The sequence below is a fragment of the Rhinichthys klamathensis genome, unplaced genomic scaffold, assembly GCF_029890125.1.
Source record: "Rhinichthys klamathensis goyatoka isolate OS25496 unplaced genomic scaffold, OSU_Roscu_1.1 h1tg000215l_1, whole genome shotgun sequence".
Classification (NCBI taxonomy): domain Eukaryota; kingdom Metazoa; phylum Chordata; class Actinopteri; order Cypriniformes; family Leuciscidae; genus Rhinichthys; species Rhinichthys klamathensis.
In genome coordinates, this window is record NW_026606740.1 from 235,266 (window position 1) to 257,843 (window position 22,578).

Here is a 22,578-nt window from a genome sequence, read left to right on the forward strand (position 1 = left end):
TGTCCCAAAAAACATTAAATTGAAGAACTCAAATTACTAATTAAAACATTAACAGTTAATTTACATTAATTTACATGTCTTAACATGATAAGACATATAGAATACTATATTACTTACTTTAAATATTTATGATATTAACCTTGGCTTAGTTTTGCTTCCCTTCCAGAAGACGGCGCCGTAGTTCATTCACATCATTACCAACATCCGGACAACTGGAACGAAGAAGAAGAAGAAGAAGAGAGATTCCGTCAGGAAAGACTTCGGGATAGATAACCAAATCGAAAAAAATGGCTTTTGTGTCCAATGGTGATGATTTATTTGACCCCATTATCATGGCCGATAACAGGTAAAACCACCGATAAACAGAAACAACTGCTGCGTCACGTGATAGTGCCTTCGTTTCTCTCAGTAGTTCAGTGTGTCAGTGGGTTTAGTTCAGTTCAGTCACTGACCGTCACTGTAAATTATTTTAAAATGTGTTTAGACTCATAAATGCTCTCTTGTTTTAGGTTTCATGTAGAAGGTTATCAGGAAGGGTTTGAGGAGGGAACTCGACAGGGAACCATCGAGGGTCGAAACCACGGGCGGCTGCACGGAGCCAAACTCAGTGCTGAGGTGAAGTATGGACTAATACACACATGATGATGGCATATTCAGTGGCTTTACATTGAAGAAATATCACCTTTAGGACGCTAGCAATAAATCTCTTTACAGGTTTCACATCTTTTCAGTATTCATATTGACTGACTCTTCTGGAAAAGCAGTGTCAGGGGTTTTCTCTTGTGTTATTATTACAATGGCTTTTGAACAGGCAGCTGACAGACATCAGTGACTGACAGCAGTGATTCATCTAACACTTTTTACATCAATATAGTTGTTATTAATATAGATTTTAATTTCCTTTGTCTCTTTTCTTATTTCATATTATTATTATTCATGGAATTTATTGAGAAACATCAAAAATATCTACAATACTACCAGTCAAATGTTACTGTTTTTTTTTATTCAATAAGTCTCTTAAGCTCACCAAGGCAACATTTATTTGATGACAAATACAGTTAAAATTGTAGTCGATATAATTAATATATTTACAAATGTAATTCATTACTGAATTTTCAGCACCATTAGCCTACTCCAGTCTTCATGATCCTTCAGAAATCATTCCAATATGCTGATTTGATGTTCAAGAAACATTTCTGATAATTATCAATGCTGAAAACTGTTTTTGCTGCATAATATTTTTGACCATGATAGACTACAATTCAAAAGTTTGGGGTAAGTACAATAAATAACTTTTATTCAACAAGGATGCATTAAATTAATAAGACCAATTTATAATGTTACAAACGGTTTCTATTTCAAATTCTTTTGAAATGTTTATTCATCAAAGAATCCTGAAAAAAGAAATCATGTTTCCACAAAAATAGTAAGCAATAAGAACTGTTTTAATAGATAACTGATCATAATATAGGCCTTATTAATAATCAAGAACCAATAATAATTGAGCAACAAATCAGCATATTAGACTGATTTCTGAAGGATTATGTGACACTGAAGAAAGTTATTTTTAATTGTAATAATATTTCACAATCTAACCCAATATTTCAAATGATTCAATTACTGTATTGAATCATCATTAAATGCAGCCTTGATGTGCAGAATAAAATCTTAATTATTCCAAACGTTTGACTGTTACTGTCTATTGAATTAAAAGTGTGTGCAGAACATGGAATAAATACAGTTTTATGCATCACATTTGTATGCAAACTTTAATAAACTTTTGCATTAAATGTTCTATTTTTCCAGGTGTCTTTTTATAATGGATTTGCTCTTGCATGGAAATGTCTCCTTCAAAATGACAGTGATGTTAAAGCGAGGTATGTTCCGCAAGACACAACGAAGGAAACGAAACAAATGATTCTTCTGCCTGCTAACTTTCAGAGTTTCTCCTAGGAAAAGGCTGAAAGCTATGGAGTCTTTGATCGGAGTGATCCAGAACTTCCCATACGAAGACCCTCAGTATGAGAAACTCCAAGAGGACATGGAAAGAGTGCGTGCCAAATTTAGACAGGTAATCTCTTTAACCATTTCGCACTTTCTTTTTGTTTTTCAAATTAAGAATATATATTGTATTCATTAAAATGACATCTACCTAACACATCTCACCTCTACAGGTGTGCTCTTTACTGAACGTGTCAGCAGACTTTAGAGAATATATAGGTGGATCAACAGGAATGTCTTTCTGAGACTACAGGAGTCTTCCAGCAGTCGTGGCAAACTCATGATGATCATCTGCAGACGCCGCCGCTCGAGATGAGGCAGCTTTTGGTGTTCACATGCAGTGTGTACAGCTGTGGACCGTCATCACTCTCACTGGAGTCGTACGGCAGTTCTTAATGCTGAATTCTAGACAACACTCAATAGAGTTTGAGTGGTATTCTTAGGAGTTTGGTGGTTTTAAAGGGTGAAATAGCAATGGCAGTCACTGTCGTATACAAGACAAACCAAAGTCACTGTCTTTATAAGAATATTCCATCTTGCAAAATTATTTAAAATATTTTTAACCCTTCCAGAGTGCAGAAGAAGGACTTTAATCTGTTCACAAAGTGTATTTATGCATCTTTAATGGACAGTGCTGTTCAAAGAACTCCATCTTGTGGTGAAATTGGAGAATTGTTCTTGCAGTTATGTGGCTCCGCCTGCTGGTGAACTGCAAGTACAGTAGAATTGTCACTTTTGAATTATAATAACAAATGGATAAACGTAGCACAGACAGTTTTTGCAGGAGATGCTGTACAAGTTTTGACATAAAAGGCTTATTATTAGGGAACAATTATTTTTATCTTTAAAGGAAATGTTTTTTTGTGTAATTGTGTTAAATGATTTTGAACGGAAAGAGATAATAAAGTTAAAAAAATTAAATAAAATGCAATCTTTATTTCAATATAAAATGAATGATACGCATTTGTTGCTTATTTGGTTGTATAGCTGTCTAAATATGATCCTTATATCTTATTGATAACAACTTTTACAAATTATTGTTATTGTTGTTATTAATGCGTGTTCTTGTTACATGTTGTTGGTCCTTTATTAGTTAAAGATGTCTGACCTATTGTATTAAGTCTCCTTTAGATATTTTAATATCTATTTTTGAAGATCATATAATTAAGAGCAGCTGGATTTGAGTGATTTAATATTACACACACACACTCGTTTGCAGAAATCACACCAAGGACGATAACTAAAACGACAAAGATATACTTTTAAAGTCCCCCTGTAGTCAATAATCGTATCTCTGAAACTAATCTTTGATCACCAAAATGACATATTTAAACGTTTTTTTTCCTTGAAAAAAATTCTTCATGCCTTAAAATAGCTTGAATGTAACTCTACACTCTTGCCTCATTTAGTATAAGCCATTCTATGAATATGCAAATGAGCCCCGCCTCCACTCACTCACTCAGCTCAGAGATCCACTCGTTGACGATCACACGTTGATCTGATTGGTTACAAGGTCGTTTGTGACGTCAGAAACACCAGCGATTTCAAACCGTGTTTTTGAGACTGTCTTTGGTTCACTGCAGTTTTAAGGAGAAAATACTCAGCAATGCTGTCGACTTATGAATTTATGGTTTGTCTTAAACCACATTAAAAACACCACATATACATATAAACAACATTAAAAACTTGATTTTCACCACATGGGGACTTTAAAAGTCAGCCAATCAGAATCCACCCTGCACGCACGCTTAGAATAAACAAAAGTTCTCATTATAGTTATCTTGGTGTGAACGGGCCTGTAGTTAACAGCCCTGAATCCTCAGATGTTCCTCGGCTGGGTTCCTCAGCGCTGTTTCAGGGGTGGTCAGCAGAGAGTTTTCCTCCCCTCTCCTGGGCCCAGAACGGGGACAGTTGCTGTGGCCGTAACAATGCAGCAGTGGGGCCCGTGCGAGAGGCCAGGGGGCTGCGCGACGCGGTCTGGTTTTGTTCTGCTCCTCTCACACTTGAAGCCCGAGGTGCAGATCAGAATTCAGGCAGACAGGAGTTGGCAGCGTATTAGAGGGTGTTTCTGGAGATGGCAGCTGGTCTACGCCGTGGGCAGCAGCAGGTAAACACCAGGCTCCTTCTGAGCCCTGACAGATAAAACCCTGCTCTTCCCTGAAGACCTGCTGCTACATCAGTCTTTTTCTGCTGTTTGGAGTCATACAAGGTTTGGTTTAGACATTAATCGGAAGCCAGAACTACACATATTATAAAGTGACCGACACCAAGAAAGTACTGGACACTGAATACCGTTGCATTAGACAATAACATCAAGTGTCCTCTGAGCCATTTTTGCTTTTAAAATTACCACGGAATTAATATGCATAATTCTTACGTTTTTTTATGGAGTGTTGCAGTATTATAAATGATTTAATCTGTGCTCATAATTTTTATTTAATTTTTAATTCATGTGCTCTCGTAATCTTCAAGCAAAATCTCTTCTCTGATGGTGTGTTTACTGCAGTGAGGGCGGGGCAACCTGTCACTCACATGAGATCAACCAATAGCAAAACACAACCATCCAATCAACTCCCAGTTGACAAAATCAAGCCCCGCCCCACATTTGTTCTTGTAGAGAAGCTGTTTCACTAGTAATAGTTCAATAGTAAAGAAAAGACTATCACAACATCCGTTTAATGCCGACTTCAAAACAAGTGGGTGATTTTAGTTGATATACATTATAAAGTCAGTTCTCAAGTTCACTCATAGTTCATCATCACACTAACCATGAATGTGTTCCACTAATGTTTCACAACCACAAAGTGCCAGACTATCTATTGTTTCATCATCCACATCTTTATCATCTTTCTTGAGAAATGTTTTGCTTGAAAACGTGCTTGTTCTGTCCTTCTTTTCTTGGTTTTGGTATCTAATATAATGATTTAAAGGGTTAATTCACTCAAAAAGGAAAATTAGACCATGATTTGCTCAACCTCAAGCTATCCTAGGTGTATATGACTTTCTTCTTTCTGCCAAACACAATCTGAGTTCTATTAAAAAATATCCTGGCTCTTCCAAGCTTTGTAATGGGACATTACATTAGATTTTGAAGCCCAAAAAAGCACATCCATCCATCATAAAAGTGATCCATACGGCTCCAGGGGGGTTAATAAAGCCCGTCTGAAGCGAAGCCATGGGTTTTTGTAAAGGAAATATCCATATTTATAACTTTATAAAGAGTGACCTCTTTTCCACAAACTTTTGGAGCCACTATCCACTTCATTTTGCAACGCTGAAGTAAGCTATTTTAGATGTAAATAACTAAATAACTTTAAATAGTAAGTGCAGTAAACGGTTAAACTATTTGTGCTACAAACCAGTGTGTTTATAATTATGACAACGCATTCAAATAATATGATAACAAATCCCAGTTTGCAATATCAAGCAGCATAACAAGCTATTTTGTACTGCTAAGAATAACTGTAAGCGGAAGCCTCACACATTTAATACACAAATGGCCGCACTTGCTTTTACATTAAAAATAAAGATGGACATACACTACCGTTCAAAAGTTTGGGGTCGGTACGATTTTAAATACTTTTAAAAGAATTCTCCTTTGCTAACCATGGCTGCGCTTATTTGATTAAAAATACCACAAAAATCAGTTATAGTATTAAATATTATTCCAGTGTAAATCAGCTGTTTTCTGTGTGAATATATAGTAAAGTGTAATTTATTCCTGTGATCAAAGCTGAATTTTCAGCATCACCAGTGTCAGTGTCTTCAGTGTCAAATGATCCTTCACAAATCAGTATAATATGAGGATTTGATGCTCAAGAAACATTTATTATTATTATCAATGTTGAAACAGTTGTTGGTCTGTCAGTTGTACAGTTTTTTTTTTTTTAGGATTCTTTGATGAATAGGAAGTTCAAAAGAACAGCATTTGTTTGAAATAGAATCTTTTGTAACATTATAAATGTCTTTACTGTCACTTTCGATCAAATTAAGTATTGATTTCTTTCCTCCAAAAAATAAAATTCTCACTGACCCCAAACTTTTGAACGGTAGTGTATGTTTAAGAAATAGTCATCCACAAATGATAATTCTGTCATCACTTACTCATCCTCAGTCATTCCAAACCTTATTATGAACGAGTGTGTTTTGAGATTGAAATGACATTGATGCCACTGGCTTTCTTTGGTAATATTTTTTTCTCTTCTGCTGAAGAACGAGTCGCACAGGTTTGGAACGACGTGAGGGTGAATAAATGATGCCAGAAAGGGAACTCTCCCTTTAACATTTTGTTTATTCTGCTCAAATATTATGATCTTTATGAGTGGCTGTAGAGTCAGGTGTCTCCATCATTTGTCATGTTTCTCAGATATTGTGTGTGTGAGCGAGGGAGAGACTAATTCCAAATGCAGAACAGAAGAACATGAACTTGGGGGGTGTAAGACAGAGGGCCGAGTCTGTGAAAGAGAGTTAGAGGAGCAATGTTTCTTTGGTTTCCTTTCAGTTGTGGAACAGAGTGGATGGGGCCAGCGAAAGGGAGGGAGGCCGAGAAAATGAAGCAGGACGCTGGAAGGTTTCAGAAAATGTTCAGGAATTTCAGGAGCAGGTGGCGAGTGGTGACATGAAAGGAGGACGTGACAAATGCAACCGACGGGCACTTGAAAAAAAAAAAGGCCCCAAGTTGAATGGTGGCATAGTATCTCCCTTTTTTGCCTTGGTGCCTCATACCCCCCACTCTTTCCCTCACACACACACACACACACACACAAGCTCCAATCTCAGCATTGAGCTGCTCGCTTCCTCACATGGTTCATGATGTGGATGATAAATGCGCAATTCCTATTCACAGCACAGACAAGAAAGGTTCAGCCACTTCACTCAGATGAAGGTGTGTGTGTGTGTGTGTGTGTGTGTGTGTGTGTGTGTTGGGGGGGGGGGGGGGGGGGGCATGAGGGAGGCTGGTCGAGTTTTGGCTAGTCGTCATACTGTACACGCTAAAATAACATTTCACTTCTGATGTAATGATCTCAATGAGCGCTCACAACATGAATCTTCATGGTCGTTTAACACTGATCAGAGTCGCTGTGGACCTGAATATTATCATTTGTGTTTTGAAAATTAATGACGTTTTAAAAAAATATATCTTTGACTCAAATGTGAATGAAATGAGAGATTAGAATTGTAGAAGAACTTCATTATGTCTGTTTCAACTGGAATGATCTATCGTATAATAATCACCAGGATAATGGTGATTTACAGAAATGTTAATCAATGTGCACTGTCCTTAAATAAAATAAAAATAAAAATAAAAAATAAAATAAAAAAGCAAAACAATGCCTTATGGTGTCATCTTAGGCAAGTTTCGCAGCTTATCCATGAAGATCACAAAACTCTTATAATTAAATGTGCCAGAAGAACCATTTTGGTTCCCCAAAGAACCTGTCAGTCAACAGATTTTTTTTTTCTTAGTAAAGATTTTTAAGTAGATTTTAATAAACTAAAGAAACTTTTTCCACTGTAAAGAAACTTGTGGAATGCAAAGCTTCCATGGATATTAAAGGTTATTTATGGAGCCATCAGAGAAGAAGAGGAGATATATAAGATATATGAAGATAGATAGATAGATAGATAGATAGATAGATAGATAGATAGATAGATAGATAGATAGATAGATAGATAGATAGATAGATAGATAGTGTCGGCCCAGATCCGGCCCACATCTGGTACATACACTAAGTTGCTGTCTGGGTTGTGAGTGTCAGTTGTTTAAACGTTAGTCATGTGATGAACTACAGCTTCGGTTACTCTTCTTGGACATATGAGTGAACTTGAGGAGAGTGAATTCAGAATAGCCTAAGCATACTACCATCACTAAAAAAAATTTAAGATAGCCAGTACTTAGTTCCGAATTCAGCCAACCTAGCAGTTTTTAGAAATCCTGAAGACCCAGATTAGCCGGTTCAGGTGTTTAATTATAGGGTTGTAGTGAAACTGCAGATCCAGATCCACTAAAATCCCCTTGACACCAGTTGGTTTTGGCACTGACAAGATCTATAGATTCATTTGTTTCCTGATGGCATCTGGTTTAATATTTTATGGAATGCAGTAACATTCATACTTTTTGGGGACACTATAAATTCTGCTTCACCTTAATGCATCAAAAGTCTACTTGCAACTTTGATCCGAAGCACACCGCTTACTTCTGTCACAGTGAGGCATTTACAGATCAAATCTTGCGGACACATCGGGGCCGCATTTTAAATTGGATGATTTAGTGAGCTCACGTGAGGTGCTAAATCTGGCATGATAATCTTAAGAATATCTTGAAGTGTGTGATGCGCCATGATTTTCAAATGTTGTTGCAGGTTTCAGATTTGAATTAGATTTGAGATTAGCCATCAATTAAGCAAAACGTTACGAATTGCTGTGAAATTGTGTTGGAGGGGCCAATGTAGGCAATATGGTCTTGAGGTATGGGCCCTGCATGGGTTTCATGCCGTCCCTATATCTGAATTGGCTTCAGTATGGGCACGACATGCACCCATGGACAAACCTACGTAGGGCCCATACGGTGTACCTCAAGACCATATCGCACCTACCCAGATTCTCAGATCTTTGGCTATAGTGTTCTGGCAAGGCTCTCTCAAAGTAATGAACAAACGTTCTTCCAATAGCGTTAATATTGTTCGTTCAAAGTTATCTGTTTTTTTAATATGTTATGAAAACGTTATCGCAAAAACCTACTTGTACGTTGTTCATGGAACTGTGTTTCTGAAATGTTTTGATTGGACGTTCCTCTATCATTTGTTCAGAGAACACTCAAAAGTTACATTTCCATAATGTTAACAAAATGGAATGGTTCCTTAACGGTCGTATAACCACCAAAATACTTTTAAAAAACATTTTAAATACTGGATGATTTGAACAATCAGAAATAAAAATTTTATAAAGTTTTTAAGGCGAAAAAAAATATCGCTCCCCAGATGTAGATCTACATTTTGCTTCGTTTCGCTCGGACATTTAACGGCGTAGACATACACGCAAAAGATGACGGTTTGTTTCGGCGTGGACATACACGCGGATAGCTCAAAATGCGTATTGAGAAGGTGACGTCACGCGTATCACTCCGCGTTGCATTGTGGGAAGGATTCGCCATCTTGGTAGGATACGCTATCCGTTGTCATGGTTACTTCGACCGTGAGACCGAGAGAAATAGCGACAGAGAGAGAGAGCAGCTTGATATTTGTTTGCATTTTTGCGATAAGGCACAGTTTCTTGGGAATAAATGAAGAAGGGGGAAGCAAAAGGAAAGGGGCTCTATCGGGAGAGACTAAATAACAACACCAAGCAGCGTTATTTAGAGAAACTACTTGACATCAACATGGACCCGTACGACCTGCTACAGAATGGACGAAAGACCCAAAGCACTACCACCTTTCACATACGCTGACATAGGTAATTACCTGGTTTGTTTATGGTCTCAGTGACTAACGTTACTGCCTACACAATGCAAGAGTTCAGAAGCTTTAAGTCATTAGAAGCTGAACAAGTCTGTTGCGGCTGGGTGCAAGACTTAGAAACCCCCAAACCTGTAACGTTAAACTGCGAGAGTTCAGTCATACTTGATGTTTCAGGCCTCATTCATATGTGGAAATAAATCTGATATGAATCAGATACGTGCATTTGCACCTGCCGTGCAACGTTAAGCGAACAGTTCGGACATTCCCCTGTCAATGCGAATCGTACGTCATTAAAAAAGTGTCTTTTTAAAACATTTCGCGGTACAGATATATCTATAACAAATGAAACAACTCTAGATGAATAAAAGAGTATTAATTTCGTTTGTTTGTGTTAAATAAAAGGCGAACTGTGCTGAAATGTGTTGCTTTTGAAAGCAGGCTTTGCTCGCTGTTGCTGCATGCTGTCAGTTTATTGACAAGCAGTTTCTCTAAGCTGGCTAGCATTGTTATTTAGTCTCTCCCGATAGAACCCCTTTCATTTCTCTTCCTTCTCCATATCTTCCAAAGAAACTGCGGCGTATCGGTAAAATGTAAACAAATACTAAGCTGCGCTGTCTCTCTTTCGCTATTTCTGGAATGTTTAGTCGCGCCTCTGTGAAGTTCTGAAGGCGTTGCCCCTGGCAACCGATAGCGTCTCCTACCATCATGGCCGACCGGCTCAGACCCCGCCCAAATCGGCACGTGACTCCTCACTCTCAATAGATAACACGCCACTTGACTTGAAAGTGGCGTGTATGTTTACGCAAAGTCATGATGCCATGTTGGCCATCGGGCAATATTGGGCCGCTTTTGAGCGTTGGTCGGCTTTGTTTTTTCAACGTGTTCGCAAAGTTGGCTCTAACTTTTTTGGGCCGATTCAGCATGTTGAATCAGTGTCAAGCTGTCGGTGAGAGAGAGAACTCTGATTGGCTGTTCAGTTTAACGAACGAGTCAGTGCATGAGAATAAACGCACAAGTAATGAAAGCGAGCAAAGAAGTCAAGATGGTACATAAAGAAGGCTGTTTGACGTCATCTTGGCTGAGCTTTGATGATTGATATTCAAAATGGTAATCCAAGCGCTGATTTGTTTACGGTTTGTATATCTGCAGTCCTAGTTTCAGGGTGTATTGTTGTACCTGGGTGTACCTGCCTTGTTTGGTTCGATTGAATCGAACTCTAGTTCGTTTCCCCCCTTGGTGCGGACCTTTTGGGCAGGTGTGAATACAGCAATCGAACTCGGGTGCGGACCAAACAACCGAACCGAGACCCAGCTGAAGAGGTGGTCTCGGTACGGTTCCAAACGAACTCTGGTACGGTTCGTTTACGGTGTGAACATGAACCGACCCAATTGCAAGAAAGCACTGCGCCTTTGAGTTAACAGGCTTCCGTAGTCGGAGATTTTGGCATAATGGTTTGTGTTATTGTTGTTCAAGTGCGAAAGAGAATTCCATTCCGGCGCGCTGTCTGGCCACGCAATACTGTTGCGCGTCTTTCTGCGCGTCGTATGTGCATCATTGGAATGGAATGAATGAATGAGTGTGTGCATCAGGACATTCACATACAGCGCGTTCTCTTTAGTCTAATCGCGCATAGATGCAAAATAAAGCTTTTGCACTTCATATAATAGTTACAAGGATGACGCTGCGTTAAACTGGACAAACTTAATCGCAAGTGTTAACATTGACAGCACTTGTTAGCAGTATATACAATAAGAATCTCATTATTTGAATGTGTGAACATAGCCCCTCTCTATGAATGAAAACTTTATACCTTATCCGTCTTCTGCGCAGTTTCTTCATATTGCGTTTGTACAGAATAACACAAAATTAGTAAAATAATAAATATTGCAGTACGAAATATCTCCATGCTGAACCTTTTTTCCTGATTTCCCTACTTGAGAATCCTTGTCCAATGAATGGACGACCTTAGCACACGTGTGGTTTTGTTTACAAATTTTGGTTCACTTGCAAAAAGAGCAGTGTGAAAGCGAACCGTACCAAAAAAAAAAAAAAAAAAATTATTTGGTCCTGACCAAAGCAAGTGAACTATCGGACTTTCCTGTTGTGAATACACCCTCAGTTTCTGTTTTTGAATGACGAAAATAGACTATTGATGATACCTGCTGATATAGTTACAAGCAAGCACATGCCTTTAGACCCTTTGGTGTGTTCAAGCGCAGCTTTTTGGCCAAGACGCAGCTGACGAGAGGAGACAACACGGTCAGCTTTCGTCGCCGCTAGTTCTTTGTCCTGGGCTATAGAACTTGTTTTTTGTTAGCTGAGTACATTGGCCCCACCATGAAAAACTTGGCTGGGAGACTATATGCACTTTTCACAAGTGAACAGTTTAGTTTTTGCATGCAGCCACAATGTCAGATCTTGGAAAGGCAAACCTTCGAAAGGTAGCACTTTAGCCTTTTGGAACGGTGTGTATGAGGGGAGCAATGTGGCTCCTTCATCTGAAACCGCAGACACTGAGATGCCAAAAGGCAAAGACACAGTATTATCTCAGACCTCAGTCAGTAGCGTAGGTGCGTGAAATAGTCCGAGTTCTTACTTTCTTGCTGTCTCCTCACTGATGTCTGCAGTGTGTTTCAAAACACAACATCAAGACTGTCTGTCGGGGATGCCAGATAATACTTTGACAATAAAAGAAGGGTATCACCTGCTTGATACATGAGAGAACAGCGTTTATTTACTCAACAGACCAATCCTTTCTCGCCTCAGCAAGGTTCAACATTCACTTCCTCTAAAATGTTGTTAATTTCTGAATCTGCTTGAGCTGTGCACATCAAACATATCTTCAATTTCCTGGTTAATTAATATTTAGTAAATCAAGAGCATCCTGTTCCCAGCTGCTCATCTTTGAAGGCGTTTGACTCAAAGACGCTGACGGCCTGACAATCATTTTCTTACTATTGCAATTGCTGATATTTTTAATATCTTAAGCATTTCGTTTTTCATGTGGCATAAGGATGAATTAAGAGAAATTGGGCCATATTCCCAGCAAACAAAAATATGTTCTAAGAACGTTTTGCTAATATTGCCATTACGTTATTTCTGAATGTTCGCAGAGTGGATAAAACATCCATTTTTTTTCTTGGTTATGTCAATGTTAAGGGGACCTTCCATTTTGCAAACATTATGGCAATTTTACATTTAAATGTTCTCTAAACAAGTAGTCGCATTTAAAAATGTTCCATGAACGATGTATAAATAATGTTTTTGTGCAAACGTTTTGAGACCAGACAACTTTGAATGAACATTTTCTTACACTCTAAAAATTGCTGGGTTGTTTCAACCCAAATTTGGGTCAAATATGGACAAACCTAAATGTTGGGTTAAAAATGTAATTAAAAAATTACAGTTGAAAGTGAAAGTTGAAGTTGGGTTAAAATTTTAAATTCCTTTTTTAACCCAACATTTGGGTTTGTCCATATTTGACCCAAATTTGGGTTGAAACAACCCAGCATTGTTTAGAGTGTAACGGTACTGGAAGAACGTTTGTTCATAACCTTGGGAGAACCTTGCCAAAACTTTAATGATGGGTTAATATTTAGCATTTCTTAAGAAGGTGCTTGTTGAAAGACATTTTGGTTACACTTTATTTGAAGGTGTCATTGTTACAATGTAATTATGCTGTACATTTAAGTACTGAGTAATATTAATTAACAACATGTACTTACTATAGGGTTAGGATTTGGTTGAGGGTTAGTTGCATGTAATTATGCATAATTTACTGTTGTTACTATGGTAAGTACATGTAACATATGTAACAAGGACACTGTGAAATAAAGTTACCGAAATTTTTCATGCTTATTAGAACAAAATATATCAGAGTAAAAAATTGTACACATTTTTTATTCAATTCACGACTATCAAAATCATTAGCCAGATAAAACAATAAGATTTCATGACTTAAAGGGATAGACAGTGAAAGCCTTTCATTGTATAGACACAAAAACATAATTCTTAGAGGTTGGAAATGTGCGGGAGAGAAAACAATGACAGAATTTCCTATCCCTTTAACGTTTAGCATCAAAAGCTGTGCGAGCACAACACAAATACAAATCACGCAAGACGAGTGGTTTTTGAAGCTCAAGTTTTATTCTAGTTAACCTCATGTCTAAGATGGGTCAGCAAGATTGTGCATTTCAGACCAGTGACCGGTTTGTGAACAATAAAAACAAAAATCAAACATTGTATTTCAGGATCACCACATTTTGATCCTTGGGAATGAATACCATATTGAACTAAAAAGACTACAGGTGTGAGACACAATGCCAAGCTTTTATCATGTGGGGATGGGAGGATGCAGTCGATCACTTCTCAATTCCCCCTAAACACATTCAAGAGAAAAGCTTGGGACCTCCACGGTCTCCTTTCCTCGATTGCATGACAGTCTCTTGGTGTGTGTTTGTGAATCGCACCGATATACATGCTAGTTTTCATCATTCAGTTGAATTTCCACCTTGAGGTAAAAAAAAAAGATTCCTGATACTACAGAGGAGAATATATCTGTCCCCTGGGTCCTGGATCACCTCTCCCATCATTCCTAGCTTATCGCCACCGCATCTCTTTCAGCAAATCACTTCTAGACTCAATACAAACATATAGCAGCACCATGTCAAAGGCTGAAGGGAATGAAACTAACCAACCAACAAACAACCGAGTGAAGAATCCCATGAGTACTGAATGTGTGGCTCTTTACAAGGATACCAATTTGATGGGTTTATGCAAAAAAAAAAAAAAAAGATGAAGGGAAACATCACTGCTGATTGTAGCTGCGTCACATTTATTAAGACAACGTCTTGATGGGGGACATACCAAGTCTCCTGAATTCAGAACAAGACAGGCAGCCACTTATACATCAACATCTGCACTGTTAAATTACTACAAGACAAAACTATGGCTTTGTAAGTACACATGGCAGTCACACACTGTGTCATTTTTTCAAATAAAAGCTTCATAAACTCATCAAGATGGGCTAGAAGAGACTCAAGTCTCCTTTAATGAAACAGCTAAAAAACTCCAAAGAGTTTATGGCACCAATTCCATTCAATATGCTTTCTAATCGCTCGCATCAGGACCCAGTAGGATGATGATTAACATGTTCATTTACATTTTACAACAGGACTAACAGGCAAAACAATCAAATAAAATAACAATAGAAAACAAAAAAAAATCCCAGACTAAATCAATGCTAAATCACGACTGTAGTTTGAGGTATTGTGGGTATAACAGGAACATTTGACTATTTTTTTCATCTGCTTTTTGTTGTTTTTTTTTCTGTTTTTTTTGTTTGTTTCTTTGTTTTGGGAATAGCATAGCGTAGAAATCACATTAACAAAAATTGATCACATAAAAAAAAAAAAAAAAAAAAACTACCAAAATGTTGTCAATAATATAATTTTCTATGAGAAAATTAAAACCTATTACATGGCATTGTATTGACATTTTATATAAACAAAACCAAAAATAGCAGCAAAACAAGACAAGAGAAAGAAGCATGTCTTTTTCTTTTTTTTTTGTTGTTTTCCATTTGAAAGTTTCATACTTGCTGGAAATCCCTCCATAGCAGCTAAATATGAGGAGTGTCTTCTCCCAGGCTCTCCTCTTCTTTTTTTTATTCCTTTCTTAAAGTTCTGCTTTTACTCTTTGATGTCCAGCCATCACCCTTTTTTGCCTCACTCTGCCATCTCTAACATCTCTCCTCCTCCTCATCTTCCTCCCCTTCCAGAGATCCACAAGACAACTGACATCTCTGGGTTTGTGCAAAATCTACTTGAAGCCACAATTACTAGACCAGAGTACATCAACTATGGTGTCACGAGTTAGCAACTAGCGGGTCATTATACATACTTCGAACTTAGGTACACTTGGGCATCCGTGCATACTGGCCTTAAGAGGGGAACTGAAAGAAATAAATAGTTCTTAATCTTTGATTTGACATCGTAGTGTTTCGAAATGCGTTTTGTGGGATCGCACCTTAAACGCTCCCTCGCATTCATCCGTTCTGGCATCAGCATTGAAGCAAATATCTTCTCCATGTCCCCCTCTTCTCCTTTCTCTAACAGACCACTAACACCTTAGATAAAGAGACCTGCTCCGTCAACCCTTGCTCCATTCCATTGTTTTAACAACTGTGGATTTCTTTCTTTTTTCTTTCTAAAAGTCAGCCTTAAACGACGGACTGAAAGTGCTTTTTTTTTTCTTTTTTAAAATGGAATGGTTTTAGATAATACATGAATCTAAACAAAAAGCAGACTGTGGACCACAATGCAAGCTTTAGGCACGACATAAGCTTATTGTGTCATGGCAGTGATGACGTTACACATTAATATGGCAGTGAAGTCAAGGCAGTGATTTGAAAAGAAATGGTTCCATCTGGCCTCGAAAGCCCCTGGCAATCCACAGCCTTCTAGATCATAACAAAAAATACATGCGTACAAAATATATACTACGGTTACATAAACCATTTTGGAAGAGAAGAGAATCTTGTTAGGGAGTCGGTCTAGGAATTATAATAAAGTGACTAAACGCATAGCAAGCGGGGATATATTTACACGGCTAGACTGCAGAAAAAGCAGGGAGCGCTCAAGTGTAACAAGGTACTATCTATGAGAGAAAGAACTCAAACATACAGATAATGTCTCTTCTCTTACAAAAATAGTTTTTGACACGCTTGAAATTAAAATACCCAAGGTTGTCTTTTTAACGACAAGCCAGGGCAAGTCACAACTACTGTAGTCGTTTATACAATTTTAAAATCCTAGATACCATTTTTCGCTCTTTTTATTTTTGACTTAGGACATAGAGGGGGGGGGGGGGGCAAAGGAGAGATTTCCCTGTCCTCCACCGGTGGTCCGTGCCAGCGATAGCCCAATCGTCAAAACCACAGGGGATGCCGGTCAGCGGTCAACAGTTAGGGCGCGCTGAGGGGCAAGTTGTCGAGGTATTGGTCGGATGGTGGGGTGCAGGTGGGAGCCCGTTTTCCCTCTTGTCTCATGAAGCCTTTGGCCAAAGCCCATACCCAACAGAAGCAAAGATGAAGAGACTCATCGCAAAGACGAGATGAATAGCGATCCGTTCAGATATTAATGTCTCTGACATCTGTGGGGGTGCAAGAGAGGTCCACGTCCTCCTCCACTCTTTTGGTCTCTGTGGAGATGTTGTGCTGCTGAGCTTGTCTGAGACTAGATTCCAGCAGGGACTCGATCTGTTCCTGACACGATCGCAGGCAGTCCTTTGGGGGGGCAAACAAGGAAGTTAGCAACAAAGCGACATATCGGGTCTTCTGAAATGGTTGCACTTTATTTTACCGGACATGCACTTTTACTTACACTGTACTTAAGGTACTTGGTAACTACAGAAGTCAACATTTGAAGTGGATCAAAACCTTTCATCAAAGTTATACATTCATTTTGAACAATACCCGTTCTTGTCTTAGGACAACTTTGATCCACTTCAAATGTTGACAACAGTACATGGGTTAAGGTTCGGTTTAGGTGTAGTTTCAGGGTTAGTTCCTAGTTTGCAATTATAATAAGTACATATGGGAAACAGGACTGCAAAATGAAGTGCAACCTCTGAAATAATACCCGGAAGGTGGCACACTTACAGGATCGCTTCTGATGACTTGCGAGAGGAAGTTGGTGAGGTTCTGGGACGAGAGGCAACTATCGGGGCTTTTCAGGTACAAGCCCTGCACCGCTGCGGCAACGCTGCCGGCCGCGATCATGGAGGGAGGGCTCGCGATGAAGTTGACATCTGAAAACAACAAACAGACCTGGTTAACAAATGTTCAAAATAGCCACCAATAAGTAACTGGATGAGGAATAAAACGAGGAATAGAGAGGCTTGGTAGGGGATTGAGCTCATAATGAAGCATAGCATGACTAAACTATAATGAGAGCTGGGTTGGTAGGGGACAGTCCGTGACATTTGGGGCCCAACACTATTCCTCGGCAGGACTCAAAGCCTTCGGGGGGAGGCAGAAGACTTTGCTGTAGGTCCCCTCTCATTCCCAAAAGGTCCCATAAATCATGCCTCTATGTGCACGTTAATGCTAAAAGAGCATTGAAATCTTGGGGTTTTCAAGATGTTTCTGACTCCTACTTTTGAAGACACACGCCCAACACCACAACTTCCTCAAAATGCCTCATACCTTGAACGGACAACAAGCTGAGCTTCTGAATCCAAAGCCTTATACTCGCACTGCCCACACATGGTGAGTAGAGAATTACAGCTGACTTTCTCATAGGAAGTCGTCTAGCATTGCTAGCTCAGAGACGAGAGGGCAATTGTCAAGACAAATTGAGCATAAAGGCACGGGAGCCTTCACCCCGGCCCATTCATTTCATTCACCAGCGCCCACCCCCTTCCCAGTATCCGTCCAACCGCACTCTCCCTGGCTGAGATCCCAGGCTACTTCCCAAAGAAATGCAGGTCATAAACATAAAAGGGGAGCGAGCTGCGGTGATACCCACCATGTATACTGGAGGGACAAAAAGTATACTGGAGTAAATCCTTCCTGGCAGGTGATAAACTGACTGCTGTAGGTTGCTTGACAATGAGGTGCAAGGGTAAGAAAGTGAAATGCTCTCACTCAAAGAGACCTGGACATCAAGATGTCTAGACATGGGAAAATATCAGGTTACAAAGCCCTTTTCACGAGAAAAATGTCAGAAAAGAGTTTCCTCTTTTTGGTTCACATGCACTAGCAGTGGTGTCGTGAAGCGGGCAGGGCTTCACAGGAGCTGCAGTGCAGTCACAGCAATCACCACAAAAGGAAACAGACTTCCTCTCTCTTGCAGAGGCTCACATTGGTTTACAATAACTGCGAGTGAGGAATTAGGACAAGCGAGATGGTTCTTTCCATTGCAATAAAGAAGTTCGTCTGATAGCAAAGCAAACGGGGGGAAGTTCGTCAATGCACGTTCACAGTCAAGTACTCGAAACATGTGCTTGGTCAGCTATTAAAAGGCAAATTCACTGTCATATATTCACATATAACAAAGTGATAATGAACACAAATGGTGAAACATACCTGTTGCACAGAGGGCCACAAATGTCTGGGCATGCTTGCGCAGAATCTGCTTGGAATTCTGATGTATGGGCAGTTTGGCGAGGAAGTGTTCGATGAAATCGTGCGGTGTCACTGAGGCTAGATCCCACTTCAGTTTATTTAGTGCCAGCAGTTCCATTTGCTGCGAGGGAGATATAAAAAGGCCCAAGTTTACATTAAGGCTCAGACGATTTTCCATATTCTCTTTGACCACTAGATGGAGATGTCGATTAGTTGCACAGTCACTTGCAGGGCCTACAATCAATTAACGCACACAGTTTGTAGCATGTGCGCTGTTATTTATGCAAATGCACTTTACAGTTGCAGACCAACCAAATTAGCTGGTTGAGGTTTTTAATGCAAGGCTTTCACGTGCATCTCTTTGAGCAAAATTGCATTACTTGCATGCTTTAAATTGACTTTAGTACAGTGATATGAGAAAACAATATCAAGCTGCATATAATTATGCAATGTTGAATAATTACCAATAATTCGCCGGGACGGACGGAGTTGTCCGTGTATATGCACAACTTCTCTGCTGTTAGTGGCACAGTCTCTTTCATTTTAGAGGCCAAAAACATACAAGTTGCTCCTAAAAGCTGCAATCTGGTCTTTTTGGTGGGCTCCACAGATAAAAATCTGTCCAGGTAGTTCATGGCCAATGGAAAAACTTCCTCTTCGCATTTCTGTTCTTCACAAACCTTTAAAGAAAAGAAAGCACATAATGTAAAATAAAGATCAGCTAAAATTGGCTAGGTTTCTTTTTTTTTCACTTAAAGAGAATCGAAAGAGAAACGTATATTGGTAAACATGAATTAAATAAACGAAGTGAAAGGATTTTCTTTTAGCTATGCTTTGATCTTATCGAGTTATCCCACGTGTTTAGCATCTGCTTAGTCGTGCACGTGCAACGGAAAGGGTTAAATGACAAAAGAGACACGTGCGAATGCTAAAAAAGAGTATTTAATCGGTTAGTTAATACGAATCTAAAGTGTTGCACAGAGTATAAATATTGCAATTTGCTGCTGATGCTAGTGGTCGTTGCTTTCCGAGGCAAAAAGGTGGCGTCCAAGCTAGGTTCAGGAAACAATTTTCTAGTTCGTCATCTTTTCAAAAAATATTTAAAAATATAAGAAAATTGTTTCGCTCGAATTAAAACACATGTAAATGTTGTGCAACGTATGCTTTATTGAATAAGAGCAAAATCGTTCGAATTCAATGGCAAAAACGACATGAAATGAATTGAATTCTAAAGCCTCAACATACAAAGGGGAGCAGGCGACATTTCAGAGAAGCGGGTGTTTCAAAAATTAATATAAATTATTCCAAAGCATTAAATCGAATGTTAAACATTTGTAAATCCAAATTAAGCGATGGGTTTTATAATCCGACCGTTTATAACACGATGTTGAAGTTAGAAATGTAAAAAATATAATATTTTTAGACCGTCGTGCGGGAGGTATGGCAAACTGAAACAAAACTTTTAAGACACAAAATCTACGTTTTCTTGCAAAAATTAGGTTTAAATTATACCTGCGATTTAAAGGACAACTAGTGAGCGTTTTTACGCAAGTGATGTCAATAATATTTCATTTTTAGAATTTAGAGATATAAAAAACTTAAGCAAACGACAACAAAGATGGCTACTGGCACGAGTGAGAATGCATACGTGTACATTGGTATTAAATTGAAATAAAAACTAAATTTATTTATATTTCCTTTAGATTATAGGAAACGAAACAGACGAATGGGGGAAATAACGGTTTAAATAAAAATGCGATATCGGAAAGCAAAGAAAACGTCTCGTGGCTAAGATTAATATTAGTTTTGTAATAATCAAACATTTTGCACAAAAATGAGCAATACAGATTAGAACAGAGTGTGAAAGGTCTGGGATGGATAACTCAGGTTACATTAAAAACATATTTACATGTATTAAACAGTTCTCGGGGTCCAAAGAGCAAGAGCAGAATCATCATGAGGCAAACTTGTGCAACTAATACAAAAATACAACTATTAGCCAAAACAAACCTCGAGCATCCATGTGGCGACGATTTTCCTCATTTTAGGGACAATTTCTTTCTGAACACACTTGAAATAATTTGGCGATGGAAGATAGTTTTCCTCTGCTTTGAGCATTGTCTGTAAAACTCGGTCATTCAACAGGTTGCTATCTTGGTAAGCTCTTCTAATGGTATCCACTTCACAGCAAAACAATTGGTGTTCCATGTCTTCAGTGTTGCAGCGGTGACAAAGGGAAGTAAAACTGGATCTCGTTTCGGACACTGGTCCCGTGGATGCTTTGCTGCCTCTGCTGAACCCTCTAAAAGTCTCGCTTGACAAAACTCCCCTATGACGTGACTGTTGTTAAGGGAAGATCAAAGCAGCCGCGAGCCTGTGAGAGCGCGCGAGAGGCTTGTCTGCTCAGGGCGGAAGATCAGTCTTAAAGAACTATCTTCTCTGGAGTTTGGGCTCCTTCCTTTAGCACTATGGAAATAGGAGGTCCTATGCCGGGTGACGAGTGAGCGACCAAGGAGAATCGGCGGGGGGTGCAGGGGGCAGGCTGGGTATATCGGGGGTGGAAAGACGGGGTAAAAGGGTCCGAGTATGTGTATTGCTTAAACATTGGTAGGGGGCGGTATAGTAGCCCAAATCAATACCCGTGCACTGAAACTCAGCTGCCCTTCTCTTATAGTGTTGCGACCAGGACCCAAAGTTTCATCTCATCTTCAAAGTCTATGCTGTATATAGCCTATTTCATATGATCAATAAGTTATGACAACATATGTTTATACATTGCTTTAACTCATCAAATTAAGTCAAGCAATTTTCAACTGTTTTTTATGTTATACAAGATTCAATTCATTTTTAAAGTAAGTTTAATGTAGCTAATTTAAGTTGAAATAACTTAAACATCCAAGTTGATTGTACTTAAAAATTTAAGGCAGCAAGTTTTTTTTAATCGTATTCTGCCGTGACACCTTTTTATATAGGCTAGTTTTTATAAGTTTGGTGGCACAACAGGCTAACTTTATGCGAGCTTTGCAATTTTTTATATGCATACACTTGAATGTGTTTTCCGTTCATATGAGACAAATGTGTGGTCTGTAAAAAAAGAAAAGAAAAAAAGTAAACACTTCTGGGTTCCCCTAAAAGAAGGAAGCACAAATTAGCCTAAGCCAATGGAGAGGACACCAGTTGCCAGGCAGAACTGCAGCCCCAGCTCTCATCTGAATCTCCTCTTGCAAATGGATAAAATATAGGCTATTATTCTTAAAAAATCTCCCGAGAAGCCTTAACAACAAGAAACTTAATAACGAAATGTAATTTCTAAAGTTTCAATAGAAAGTAGGTACATTACATATTTCAGAATATACAGTAAAAGAACGTCATTAATTTGTACCTTTTAGAATCCTAAATAAACATCGTTACTTCTTTTAAAGAGTAGCTTATGGCTTGTCAGTGGAGTTTAAACACACACAAAGCGTTAACAACACAAATTGTTTGATAGAGTTTGATCAAATAGGGGCGCTCTCACTTTAAAGAGCTCACTGCCTCACTGCTGTCGCTTCAGGATGAATTGGAGCTTTACAAATTCCACACATTCCACTTTCAGTACCGTAAAACATGTAGTTTGGTTGTGCCAAAAACTTGACGAGAGTGAAGTTGAAGAGAGAACCTAGAAATAACCTTTTCACATTGCACTGTTTGTTTTCTTTAATTGTTGTGTTAGATATCAACGACACCCTTAATGTATACCTATTGTATTGCCTAGTAAACCGTAGTCCATTTTGATATCAATTGCTACTTAGAACATTATTAAGCTAGGCCTACTATATTATTAGATTATGTTAAGCGTCTATATCAGAACATTCATTCGAGAGAAAATAAATCTAGATAGTCTACATACCGTATTAAAGGCCTATATAAAATATATTTTACATTTAGAGGTAAAAGTAACATATGCTTTTACATAATTATAGACTATGCTATAGCCTATGTCAAATTGTGAGC

At 38.7% G+C, this 22,578-nt stretch overlaps 2 protein-coding genes across 2 annotated transcripts; one reads left to right on the plus strand and one right to left on the minus strand.

Moving 5' to 3' along the window:
• The first annotated feature begins 210 nt into the window (after nt 1-210).
• lto1 (LTO1 maturation factor of ABCE1) lies at nt 211-2,424 on the plus strand. Its single transcript, XM_056264084.1, has 5 exons — nt 211-346; nt 510-615; nt 1,807-1,877; nt 1,954-2,071; nt 2,175-2,424. The coding sequence occupies exons 1-5, from the start codon at nt 288-290 to the stop codon at nt 2,244-2,246; spliced, it is 426 nt and encodes a 141-aa protein (XP_056120059.1). The 5' UTR covers nt 211-287; the 3' UTR covers nt 2,247-2,424.
• Nucleotides 2,425-16,280: 13,856 nt separating this feature from the next.
• ccnd1 (cyclin D1) lies at nt 16,281-21,037 on the minus strand. The gene is made up of 5 exons (XM_056264085.1): nt 20,596-21,037; nt 19,050-19,265; nt 18,547-18,706; nt 17,119-17,267; nt 16,281-16,743 (listed from the first exon to the last, which is right to left on the minus strand). The coding sequence occupies exons 1-5, from the start codon at nt 20,791-20,793 to the stop codon at nt 16,588-16,590; spliced, it is 879 nt and encodes a 292-aa protein (XP_056120060.1). The 5' UTR covers nt 20,794-21,037; the 3' UTR covers nt 16,281-16,587.
• Between the last annotated feature and the right edge of the window lie 1,541 nt (nt 21,038-22,578).